The sequence below is a fragment of the Guyanagaster necrorhizus genome (assembly GCF_019112545.1).
Source record: "Guyanagaster necrorhizus MCA 3950 unplaced genomic scaffold BT62scaffold_2, whole genome shotgun sequence".
Taxonomy (NCBI): domain Eukaryota; kingdom Fungi; phylum Basidiomycota; class Agaricomycetes; order Agaricales; family Physalacriaceae; genus Guyanagaster; species Guyanagaster necrorhizus.
The window spans coordinates 936,740-948,761 of record NW_025064881.1 but is presented as its reverse complement, the minus strand read 5'-3'; the positions used below and the strand labels follow the sequence as shown (position 1 = coordinate 948,761).

Genomic DNA, 12,022 nt, shown 5'->3' with positions numbered 1-12,022 from the left:
GAAAAAAGTAAGGCGATAAATGACGACCTCGCTGAATTTGGCATGTGTCTGATTCTGCTCTTTCATTATGCCAGTGACGACGGCCCCTGCACCTGTTAATGTTTTCGACGATGACGACGAGGGATGGCAGGATATGCCTGTTATCCGGGAGGACGAGCTCAAGGGCGGGCTTGATGAAGAAGACCAAAAGCGATACCACTATGTACCCTCAGTCAAGGGCACCAACGCCGCCAATGCCATCGGCAACATTGACGTAGATGACCTCGGGAACGAATGGCGGTCGAAGATAGACCACAATGAAAGCGAATACACGAGATTACGGGTAAGGGAGGAGGATGATAATGACGACGTGCACCTACGGACCCGGTACCTGTTCGATGAAGACAAGGCTATGACCCCGCTCAGCCAGATGCAAGCGACCAAGAATCTGCTCACGGAAGCACAACGTATAGCGTACGTTGGACTCTGCTCACTGACGAGCCGTGAAATGGCCCAGGCGATGAAGGTGGTACGACGCAAGGAGCTCAAGGCGGCGGTAGCAAACATGGAGCTCTGGGCGATGAAAATAATGGGTCGGTTATATTATCATATGGAGCTTGAGACTCAAGGTAAACAGCCATTCTTTTCCTAGGACTCTTTCTCAGCTAAGCGAGCATGCACAGAGCAAAAGATGATTGAGAGTCTCGGCGAACATGGCGTACTACCTATGGATCTCGTCCCGGCTCTCATGACAACGCATACCGTCGCTAATCCAGAGTACGATCCTGACGCAGCTCGTCGGCGGGCGTCTCACGAGGAAGAGCCCGAAGACCATCCTGATACCCATGACGACCCTCCTCTCACACCGTCCGCTTCTACTAAGCCTACTTTTCAGACGACCGCCAAAGTCCTTGAAGATACCTCCACAATTGCAATACCCGGTGTATCCACCACCCTCTCCTCGGCTGACGAAAGGGTCACTCTCGACATTCGATGGACGGTCCTATGCGATCTGTTTCTGATCCTCATCGCCGATAGCGTTTATGATGCTCGTTCACGCGTTCTCCTCGAAAATGTTGCACTTAAGCTTGGTCTCGGATGGCTGGATGTTGTCAAGTTCGAGAGTCGTGTGACTGAGGCGTTGGAAATCCAAGAGGACGTGGAGAGAATGGAAAATGAGGATATCATTGACAGCCGCAGAAAGGCTAATAGAAAGAAGCGGTACATGATGCTGGGTCTTGCTACGCTGGGAGGTGGACTAGTCATTGGTCTATCTGCAGGGCTTTTGGCTCCAGTCATAGGAGTGGGTCTAGGTGCAGCGTTCAGTACCATTGGGATAACAGGGACAACAGGTTTTCTTGCCGGGGCCGGAGGTGCAGCCGTTATCACGACTGGTGGTGTACTAACGGGCAGTGGCATTGCCGTTCGAGGGATGATTAACCGGACACAACAAGTTCGAACGTTCGATCTGCTTCCTTTGCATAATAACAAGCGGGTGAACTGCATCATCACAGTTCCAGGGTTGGTGAAGTCTTCTATGTTATCAATTGTGTTCTTATCGATATTAGATTTTTGAACGGCGCCCTAGATGACCCTCGACTACCTTTCAGTGTGTTGGATCCCATTGTTGGCGATGTCTTCAGTGTTCTCTGGGAACCTGAAATGATTCGAGAGACTGGAAGCGCTTTGAAGATCCTTACAGGCGAAGTTCTCAGCCAAATCGGAGCAACGGTGTTACAGGCAACCGTCATGACCGCCTTAATGAGTGCCCTTCAATGGCCAATCAGTGTGTCTCTTGGATTACTTCTTGTTCGATTTCTAAAGGCACATTAGTTCTCACCAAGCTCGGCTATCTCATCGATAATCCCTGGAATAATGCCCTTGACAGAGCCAAGGCAGCTGGCAGTGTCCTAGCAGATGTTTTGATGCAGCGACATCTAGGTGTTCGCCCCATGACTCTCATCGGTTACTCTCTTGGCGCTCGCGTCATATTCTATGCCCTTGTTGAACTGGTCAAACAGAAGGCGTTTGGCATCGTCCAGGATGTCTTCATTCTCGGAACAACGGTCACCGCATCATCTAAGACTTGGTGTGAGACGAGGTCGGTAGTGTCAGGCCGATACGTCAACGCTTTCGCACGGAACGATTGGGTGCTCAACTATCTCTTTCGAGCTACGAGTGGGGGAGTCGGAACGGTTGCCGGACTGAGACCTGTAGATGGTGTCCCAGGGTTGGAGAATGTGGATGTGACCGACAAAATTTCAGGGCATATGAGTTACAGAACTTTTATGCCTTTGATTTTGGATCAGTTGGGTTTCCCGGTATCGGCAGATTATTTCGATGAGCCTGAGGTACGTGATCCGTTGCTTAATTCCTGTCTTGTTGCTCAAATGTGACCTGCTCCTGCCATAGGAACCCGAATTCACTGAAGATCGGGTAGTTGTACGGGAAGAGGATACGTCGAAGAAGAAGGGATGGTTTTCGAGGAAGTCAAAAACTTCAAAACTCCAACATGTATCAAGACCGCCGGGTGGACCTTCGTCATATTCGAGGAAACCATCGGGACCAGCATCAATGCCTGCAGGTTCCGTTGACAATGACCTCCCACCGCGAATAGATTCTTCCACACCCGTAGCGTCGCCCCCTTCAACGCCTCAAAGAGACACAGCATCCCCCGGACCGGACATTCCTATTCATGCTGGATTCGATTTTGCCGCCATCAAAGAGATGATAGAAAGCTCCGAACATCCTGAACAGGCAGTGTCATCTGCACCGATCGCCGCACCACCCATTCCACCGCCAACTAACCGCACCGAATCCATGCCTCAGGCCAAAAGATGGCCTTCCCTTACTCCAGGTCCAAGCACGTCGCGTAGCCCTTCTCCACCGCAAAAGGACGAGATGAGCTCTGTATTCTCCCGATCCATGTCATTTAACGATGCGAATGACTCAGATGTCGAAGATGAGCCTTCCAGATCACCACATGCTTCACTGCCGTTCAGTCCACCTTCATACTCGCAATCTCCACCTCCGTCGTCATTCGGTGTTAATGATAGCTGGTCAGGCCCTCCGTCACGTACTACAACACTATCTTCATTCAACAACTACAGCTATACTCTTCCTACCTATTCAACTTCGGCTGCGTCGCTCAGTCAGAATCCATTTGCGTCATCACTGGCTACGCCACCTGATGCGGGGGCGCTATCTTTCGGTGATGTGGACGGATCTATAACTACGGCATCTCCTGCCGACGTCGGTGACCCCTGGAGTATACCCACCCATGTAGGAAGGAGAAAGAACACGGGCGGGACGGACTACAGCTCAAATCCATGGTCTTAATTATTACACACTCCTTTGCATAATGTAATAGTACGGATACAAACATCATTCAACTAGACGCCATAATATACATTGACACATCTAATGTTCTTGGATGAATATTCGTGAAAGGTCATAACTGGCGGTAGTAGGAGGTCTGGGGAAGCCGATGTCAACTATTGGTGAATACTTCTTCCAGCATTCCCCCAATCGTCTTCCCGTCCTTCGTTTGATGCACGCAATTAGTGCCGGCTTGTTGTATTTCTGGCGGTATTAGTACGCTATCCGTAAAGCAGGCATGGGCGATAGCGTCTATGGCAGTGATTCTTGCGGAGGGGGGATATATGAGGAATGACTGCAAGAGATTGAGTTCATACGGAGTCTGATCATGAGGAAGATGTGGTAAAACGCTGTCTAGAGGTACCGGAGGCACGACCGTGAATTGCACACGCGAAGCATCTGGAAGCTGGTTGAACGTCTAGACCGGATCCGACCATCGTTATCGAGGGGTAGCAGATAATGTTGGGAAGGATGACCTACAGGCCATGAATCTTCAGTGGGAGTACCCATAATTTTGAAGATACTCCATGCCAAGCCGATCTCGCCTCTTGTTCCGTCGAAAAGGGATTTCCGGACGAACGTAGAGTTCGTGTCACATAGTTCGGGGGGATAGTCGTACTCGTCGTCGTTCTCTTCGGGAAGAAGTTGTGTGAAAAACTCGGCAAAAGTACACCCTAGGCTCCACATGTCTGCGGCATAAGGATCATACGTCCTCGCGCCGAAAAGAAGTTCTGGTGCGCGATACGGACTGGTTGAGCTCGTATGTCAGTCAGGGAAAGGCAGTGGCTGGAGGAGGACATATACCCAGTAGACACCTCGAAATACATTCGGTCTTTTTCTTCGTGCCAAATATCCTCCGCATGTGGATCTGGTGCGTACGATACGCCAAAGTCAATTAGCTGGACGCACCCCGAGGCGGTCAGGAGGACATTAGAAGGCTTTATATCACGGTGCGCAATTTTATGTGGCGATGAATGAAGGTATGCAAGCGCCGATAAGGTCTGGAATATTATTGAGCGGCTTATGGTGTAAAATTGGCTGCCCATGTCAGAAGGAGTAAACGATGGGATAGCAAGAAGATTTTCGAGCGAGTAAGGAATGAAAGGCATGCATATTTCGAGCATGTGTTCATGTGGATCATCTCTTGACCATAACACTGGGATTATCTATTTTTGCGGTGAGTGCGGCGCTAACATGTCACTTGATAACTTACATTGACATAAGATAACTGAGAGAGGATGCGGCATTCTTTTTTAATATCATGAGGCTCCTTTGCGAACCGACGGCTGGTAGTTGCCGACTTGACAGCGACTCGCTGGCCGTTTTCGTATGTGAGAAGTATAGTAGAGGCAACTCCTACTGCAATAACCTCCCCACGACTGAAAAAAAATAAGCCTCAGGCAGAAAATAGTCTACATCTACTGTGCGTACCTTTCAGATGAGTCGTCTTCAAATTCGAACGCGTCTAAGACCGTACTATTTGAAGACATGGTGGAGGGATGGAGAACAGGGTCTTCCCATTTAGGCAAATCGATCTTGAACTAATTTCATGGGATTGATTTTCACACAGAAATTGATCCAAAGTAGGCCCAGCGGTCCGCTCGCCCGTCTTGATTGTTTTCCATCTTTCAACATTACATTGACTCTATATTGACATCATCAAGCCATGGCAGATTTGAATGGTGGCGCCAGCAACAGTACGTTTCCTTTGCCAATATAACATGTTACGTTCATGATTGGTCGCAGATGAGCGACTCTTGGCGGCCGCAAGGTCAGACAACGAAGAACTGATGATGGAAGTGTTCTCCGAGGGCGGATTCGACATTAACTTCCAGGATGGACTTGGGAATACTGGTGCGTCGGCTGGCTATCTGCATAATAATCGATGCTAATTAGAGATCCAGCCCTACATCTCGCGTAGGGTCTTCATCTTCTGCCCTTCTGCGCGCCGCTGACGAAAGAGAAGCGTGTCCAACGGTTCCACAGATGTGCTTGAACATATACTATCTCATGAAGACTGCGACGTTGACCCCATTAACCGTATCGAGAAGGCGACACCCTTGCATCTGGCAGTCAAGCTTGAGCACCCTGAGCTAAGGAAGCATGTAGTAAACAGCCTCCTTGAGGCTGGTGCCAACACTTCGTGTGTTATGTTATCTTCGTTTCATCGGCTTTCGCTTACATCTCCCAGTATACGAGATAAGTTTGGTGAAACGGCGCTCGATCTGGTATCGACCAAAGATACAGAAGTACGAGCTTTGTTTAGAAAGGCTCAAGCACAAGCGAGCATATCTCAGGACGATATTGCCAGTGGTGAGCATTTCACTTCCAAAGGTTCTTGACCTGCTCACTATATGTCTCTGCAGATGACGACGACGTTGGATCAGGATCAGAATCAGGGTCAGATGACGACTAGATGTTTCTTACACGCGTTACCACTTTCGTAGACTGGGCCAAGGTATTTAACGCGCCGATGGTAGAACTACTTGAGAATTCGCAAAGACTATAAGGAGGAATATTGTACACTTGAATATATTTGCCGATGAACACACTACCGCACCAGTATTCGAATCTACCATCAATATTCCAGCATCTCCGAGGGACTAAGGTGGGTACTCTCTGCAACATTCAGTGCATACACCTTCCTATGTGATAAGGCCAGTTTATTGAGAATCCTAGCAATATAGGCGCCAACGCAGTGCTGTTCATACAAGGCGACAACAGTCACGACGTCCACAGGTATCGTGCCGTGTAATGATGAGATGAGATGGTCCTACACCCCTGTCACCCGATCACTTTCCATTCAAATCAACATTTTGCTCCTCAGCAATTCTTCAACGTTACACAGGTCTCTTTGCTTGTAGTTCCGCCAGCCTGAAAATTTCAAGTCGTCTGGCAACGCATCAGCGCTCTGCGAGCAAAACTGATTACCGCTACCAATGATCTGCATTTACCTGGGATTCGGTACGTGCTTGTTGACATTCCCAACGTTTTCATAACCGACCTTGTAGGTGTAGTATCATCCCGACATTGATCGCAAGGAGCATGAGCGCATTCGAAGAGAACATGGCGTCTGAAGACTTCGCTTATTACCAAGAAAGGATACAGAAAGCAACCTACCTCTCATGTTTCCAGCGCCCCCTTTTCCTTTCCACAGCCTTGACGTGATGCATTGTATTCGGCAGATTTGAATCAAGTGGAAACGAACTGCGTTAATGGCTCTGGGATTGATGCTGTGGGAGCGCTTGGTTGCCGTTTTGGTCACATGTTGTGAAACATTGTCCCAACACACGCATACTAGGCCAGTAGGTAAGCAACCTTCTCCCGCTTTTTTGGTTGGATTGTGCGTTAACACTTGGCTGGGTAAATTCAAGATTGTCTTTGCTACGTACGCCGTCGGTCGGTGACTGCTTGTATAAACACGGAAATATATACACAGATCATACTTCCGCAGCTTTCCGCAAGGTAAAATTTCGATGTTGAAATGCTTGTTGGAGAGCTCGTCATGCCTACGGAGCATGTCAAGTTGTTATGGTTGTCATCGCTGCACTTGCTTATGCGTTGACTCGGACCCAGGGTCAAACCTCAATTGTTCCTTCGTGATCCATACTCGTAGCAATGAGTTAGCGAATCTATCCTGTGAGTTGTCTAGTGAACAAGTTGATTCCCTAGCATATACTAACAGACCATGTTATTCGTGCAATGGGTATAAATTATATTCCTTTTTGAAGTCGAATGCGTCTTTCCTTCATTTGCCGCTGGCCGGTAAGAAGATATGCTATCTCTCCCTTTTGTGCTTCTTTCTCTTCACGCGCTGGCCGTATACAGTGCTCCTCCATTAGGTAGAGATGATGCTGCAGTAAGTCCGTTCTCTGGCTTGGGATTGCAGAGTAAACCCATTTATTGTACTTAGGTCTTACGACGAGAAACAACGGTCAGCCTCCTCGTTTCAGTTTAACATTTCGTCTAGATTCTACACAGATACATGGCCTTACGCTTCGCCGCGAAGAGTATCACCTACTCCAGAAACGCGATGTCTCGATCTGCGGTGTTCCGATACGAGATGCTTCGCATAGCGATTGTACCAAGCACTATCCACCCAACCTCTTTGTGAGAGCTTGTTTATCCTCCTTGCTCACCCTATTGACTTGGTGCCCAGAAACGAGTGCGGGGTTCCACGAAATCGAAATCAGGATCCGATACGGAAAATAGTAGTCAATCGAGCTCCGGAGGGAGAAGAAAAGGGAAAAGTGCATCGCAAGAGGATTATTCTTACCACTCGAGTTCTACTGAGCAGAGAGAAGATGTGCAGTACGACCAGGAAATGGCACAGTATGAGGATCAGGACGCAGGGGGCTATCACTGTGGTATGTCCGATTTGCAGTGCCTCGACCCCTGTACTTAAATATATTTTTTCTTAGACCATTTTACCGAGTTGCAGACCTCATCATACAGTTTAAATCCGTACTGTACCAATCCAGGTATCTCTGCGGCTAGAGTAACAACTATCAGCAAGTATGTCAATAATCCGAATAAGAATCTGTACCTTGTTAGGGGAGATGTCAACTCGGCCGTATGTTGATTGTCACCTCAGTTTATACTTCCCGTTTATTCAGTATTCACTTGCAGAAAGGTGCCGTGACTAGGCTTGCAATTTCGAGGCAGAATAATCCCAGTCGCCCCAAGGTCTATAAAAGCAAATACGACCAAGACACTTGGGTTAGGCTCGTTGAATATCTCAAGGCCAAGGAATCCGTAGCGAGAGCCACTGCAGCTCAGATTAAAACCGATTCTGGCCTGACTCAGCGTGTTGATACAACAATATATGCGATATACGAAGACACTCTTGCGATTTCCGAAGCAATGCGCGACTCGTATGTGCCAAGTCGACAAGTAAGCCAGCAGGGAAGCCAAGGAGGGAACTCACCCCATCACAGTGATAACAGTGGAGGAACCTCTGAACTGAGCGACGTCCAGACCGAGGAGGTCACTTACAATGGCAGGACTCTGACTCTGTATTGGGTCTCCGGTGCATGGCATTATGTGTATGACTACAACGGCCAAGGTACATACATAGAGTACAATGATGACAACCTGCGACAATGGCCTCCAAATGTTCAATAGTTTTAGAAACGTATACCTAATACTAAACGTCCCTCTCCATAATTTCTCATCAGTAATGTGCAAGTGATAGAGAAAGATGAAGTTATTGACTACCTTGCGAATGTACCTGTGACAGGAAGATTCGATGAATATAGTTGCCGTCGAAGAAGGTCTCTTACTACAGAGATGTTTTAACCAGTAAGAACGTGAAAAACCAAAGACCCGATAGCGCCTTAGGCCATGGGATTACTGTCATACCGCCCCTCGATGATTGTCATGGTAGTAAGATACGGTACAGACTTTCCATACGACAAGTTCTCAATCAAATCTGGCTGAGATGATGTCGATTATTGATTTGAGTGCGACGGGGAACGCTACTCGGAAGATGGATTCGCGCTTATTTTGCGACATTCACAAGATACGACTATATTAGAACTAGAACTGAATGTCGAACTTGGTGAGGCTATCATTTGGCTAGTAGAACTACAGACTTTCTAGTATAGTCCCGTCCCTTATCCGTCCGAAGTGCATTGACGGAGGAGAATATCCACGAGAGTCTGTACTCTTTTCACTTTGTTCTAAGAGCCAGTGTCTCAGTCACGATGATAGCCGAATGGATTATCGAAGACCTACATTTAGAGTTCGTTTATCCAAGTCCCTGACGTCCTCGCTTGGGGCTAGGATGGTCACGCCCACAATATTTCTTGTGGACTCGTCAACGAGAAACAGGAAGTTCTGACAGGTAAATCTACTGTACCTATGTAGGTGATTGTCATTGAGCGCAACGAAAGAGTTAAGAAGGCACGTACAACTTCTCTTTTAGCTGTAACTGGATTCGAACTCCCGTCATTACTTTCTGAATGGCTACATTGAGCAGCCGGTTGTATTCGTCGCTGCCGGAAGTTATTTGATGTTCACTGAAGAAGTCGTTGAGTAGAATTCCTTCGCTCTTCTTTTCATCAGCGTAAATCGATCTGAAGTGTAAGGTTAGTGGGCGCAAAGCAAAGACAGCAAATACATGAATCACGGCTCACCTTGTATGGAGACAGAAGAGAGTAAACACTACGAACAAGAACCTGTAATTGAAACGCATTGGAAATTTGTAGGAGAGCCAGCTCTACGGGCTGTGATTACGCACCATGCTTTAAGTACCAGGATGAGGTTGTCATGCATAGTGTGATGCTCATCCCGAACAGGATTTCTAATCTGTCGTGATGTACCATCTGATACAGCAACAACAGGTTTCACGTCTCCCGGAGGCCGGCCCATCTCCCGTTTCAACGTCAAGTCGCATCGTCCCTGAATATAATCATGACGACGAAGAGCTATGAAGAATTACTTCCCTGATAGCAGTAAGCTTTTGTACAGGAATTGACGTTCGCATAGCATCGGTTCATGATGGGAAAGAGCGCTGAATAACGGTGACATAGAAAATTGATGTCCCACTTGAAATAGGTAGCTTGTGAGTGAGCGCAAGGAAAGGAAGAAGAAGATCAACCAAGTCTGAACTAAGGAAATATGGGTCTGGGGACTTGTGAGCAAGTTGAAGAGAGAAAAAAGTGACGGCGACCAGCGGTGCTAAGGAAGGAGTTGAACGTGCCAGTGGTAGCAGTACGGCTTCTCCAGCATACACGCGTCTTTGGTTGCTTCTCCTCGTTCTATCTAAGGGGGGTATAAGTTGAGATTTCTTTTTTTAAAGTCATCTCCCAGTTGCCAGCATGATGTCTCAGGTTGTATAGCTAAGCGTGTATGTTATACTTAGTTCGACAAAGGTTTTAGCTCGTGTCCGGCATAATCGAGTCTGGAGACCACTCTATTATAATTAGCTTGTTGAAGGGCAATCTAACTACATACTCGCCTGGAATGTGCATACCATGGGATGATGCCCTTTCTTTCTTTCACACGCATCTTCCCCCATTGATGGATACCACCGAGCCGCCCGCCATTAGCATCGCTGATCCTCCCTTCAACGACCCTTCCAATTTTGCAGATCTAGTGATTCGTACAGCAGACAACGTTGATTTCTTCGTCGTCAAGGTGCTCTTGTCGCTGAAATCGCCTTCATCTTTCTTCCGAAACGTGTTGGAGGCGAGCCATCACACCGAGGAAAGGGATGGCCTTCCTGTGCTGGAAGTCAAAGAAGACAGCAGCACATTCAGGACCGTGCTCTTCTTCTGCTATCCGTATAGCATCCCTAAAATAACGACTGTCGGGCAGTTCATGAAGGTGGGAATGGTGCTGGACAAGTACTGTATCGATAACGCGTTCGAGCGATTCGTCCGGGCCGTCCTGGCGTCATCCATGATCAAAGAACAGTCATTACAGGTTTTTTCAGTGGCAGCCGCTAATGGATGGAAAAAGTTGGGCGAAAAAGCCGCGAGGAACTCGCTCGCTGTACCTCTGGAACCAGAAGTTGAGCATGAGGAGTTCAAATATATGAATGCCCTGCAGTATTTGCGTCTCCGGGCCTATCGCAGAAACTGTACAAAGGCTGTGCAGGGTATGAACGTTAGAGGAACATCTAAATTTACAGGGATATTATGGTTGGAACGCTATTCGGAACCTCTTTTACAACAAGGATTATTAATAAGGTCGTATGGGAGGCCTGTAGCGTGTCCATGGTGTCAGCAGGAAGGACCTTGTTTAATTGAGACGAAACCAAGGACTGTGTACTCGGTTCACGGTTGGTTGGATGACTATCTGGATTTAGTGTGCACGCAGGTGTCGCAGCGACCTTGGCCAGATATCGCTCTGGATGAGGGTATCATTCAGAACGCCATCGTGGAGAGTATTGCAGAATGCCGTGACCAGGAGTGGGCCAAGGTCGCAGCTCACCACGTTCGTCTGCTTGGGAAGATGCTAGCACAGGAGATCGAGAGGCGTATTTCCGAGATACATCATGTGGTTATCTTCCAAGTGTTTCTATTGAATAGTTGACATAGGTGCCTCTGAACATAGAATGGACAAAGTGATGAAAGATTTTCGAGATCAGATTGACATGACTGTAATGGGCTTGTAGTGCTACAGCCGCTGGCTTGAACTTTGTATAAATGCCTGTTTCTTCGTCTCCCCATACCCTATATCCAACTGAACGGAAGTAGCCCCCGAATCACCTGTGTAGTCTCTTTGTGACGCCTGCCAGAACCGGAATTGAAGATTCAACAAGCGCACACCGCCCGCTATCGGAGCGACCTGATAATGAAAATCGACGCAGCATCGTTATGTACGCCGTTTTGCGCTGTCGTCTATGGTACGGGTACGTCACATTGCCGAGTCGAGACGACTTTGACACGCTCCTTCAGAGCGGAAGGTACGCTATTCCTACTATCAGAGACGCGAGCGTGGAACGCTACTGCGTGTTTGGGGGCTTGGACAATGGCCAAAAAAACTTTTTTTTGAGGTCATTGACGGGGAAACCAGTCATATCATTGGCGTACTGGGCCATGGTGGCTCCGAGTCGCAAGTTATTGAAGACATCAGTTAGAGAAGGGCTTTGCATGATGGAACACATGCTAAGGAGCATCGTGGTTCTTATTGCTTTTACTTATATCTTCGCAATTAT

General features: G+C 47.9%; 5 protein-coding genes across 5 annotated transcripts; 4 read left to right on the top strand and 1 right to left on the bottom strand.

The window, feature by feature from the left end:
- Positions 1-50: 50 nt before the first annotated feature.
- On the top strand, positions 51-3,449 carry BT62DRAFT_926092 (DUF726-domain-containing protein). Its single transcript, XM_043184941.1, has 5 exons — positions 51-608; positions 663-1,500; positions 1,548-1,765; positions 1,813-2,330; positions 2,392-3,449. Exons 1-5 carry the CDS (start codon positions 68-70, stop codon positions 3,316-3,318), a joined length of 3,042 nt encoding a protein of 1,013 aa, XP_043045399.1. The 5' UTR covers positions 51-67; the 3' UTR covers positions 3,319-3,449.
- BT62DRAFT_1071104 (kinase-like protein) lies at positions 3,321-4,865 on the bottom strand. Its single transcript, XM_043178726.1, has 5 exons — positions 4,789-4,865; positions 4,571-4,736; positions 4,162-4,523; positions 3,838-4,105; positions 3,321-3,775 (listed from the first exon to the last, which is right to left on the bottom strand). Exons 1-5 carry the CDS (start codon positions 4,845-4,847, stop codon positions 3,470-3,472), a joined length of 1,161 nt encoding a protein of 386 aa, XP_043045398.1. The 5' UTR covers positions 4,848-4,865; the 3' UTR covers positions 3,321-3,469.
- Positions 4,866-4,970: 105 nt separating this feature from the next.
- Positions 4,971-5,806, top strand: BT62DRAFT_926090 (ankyrin). Its single transcript, XM_043184940.1, has 6 exons — positions 4,971-5,054; positions 5,104-5,211; positions 5,262-5,274; positions 5,324-5,500; positions 5,549-5,670; positions 5,724-5,806. Exons 1-6 carry the CDS (start codon positions 5,024-5,026, stop codon positions 5,771-5,773), a joined length of 501 nt encoding a protein of 166 aa, XP_043045397.1. The 5' UTR covers positions 4,971-5,023; the 3' UTR covers positions 5,774-5,806.
- A 961-nt stretch (positions 5,807-6,767) lies between these two features.
- BT62DRAFT_990290 (uncharacterized protein) lies at positions 6,768-8,503 on the top strand. Its single transcript, XM_043190217.1, has 6 exons — positions 6,768-7,216; positions 7,271-7,291; positions 7,339-7,467; positions 7,517-7,724; positions 7,779-7,930; positions 7,987-8,503. Exons 1-6 carry the CDS (start codon positions 7,133-7,135, stop codon positions 8,479-8,481), a joined length of 1,089 nt encoding a protein of 362 aa, XP_043045396.1. The 5' UTR covers positions 6,768-7,132; the 3' UTR covers positions 8,482-8,503.
- A 1,820-nt stretch (positions 8,504-10,323) lies between these two features.
- Positions 10,324-11,944, top strand: BT62DRAFT_1071099 (uncharacterized protein; the record flags this gene model as incomplete). The annotated part of the gene is made up of 3 exons (XM_043178725.1): positions 10,324-11,341; positions 11,603-11,716; positions 11,763-11,944. The coding sequence occupies 3 exons, from the start codon at positions 10,324-10,326 to the stop codon at positions 11,942-11,944; spliced, it is 1,314 nt and encodes a 437-aa protein (XP_043045395.1).
- Between the last annotated feature and the right edge of the window lie 78 nt (positions 11,945-12,022).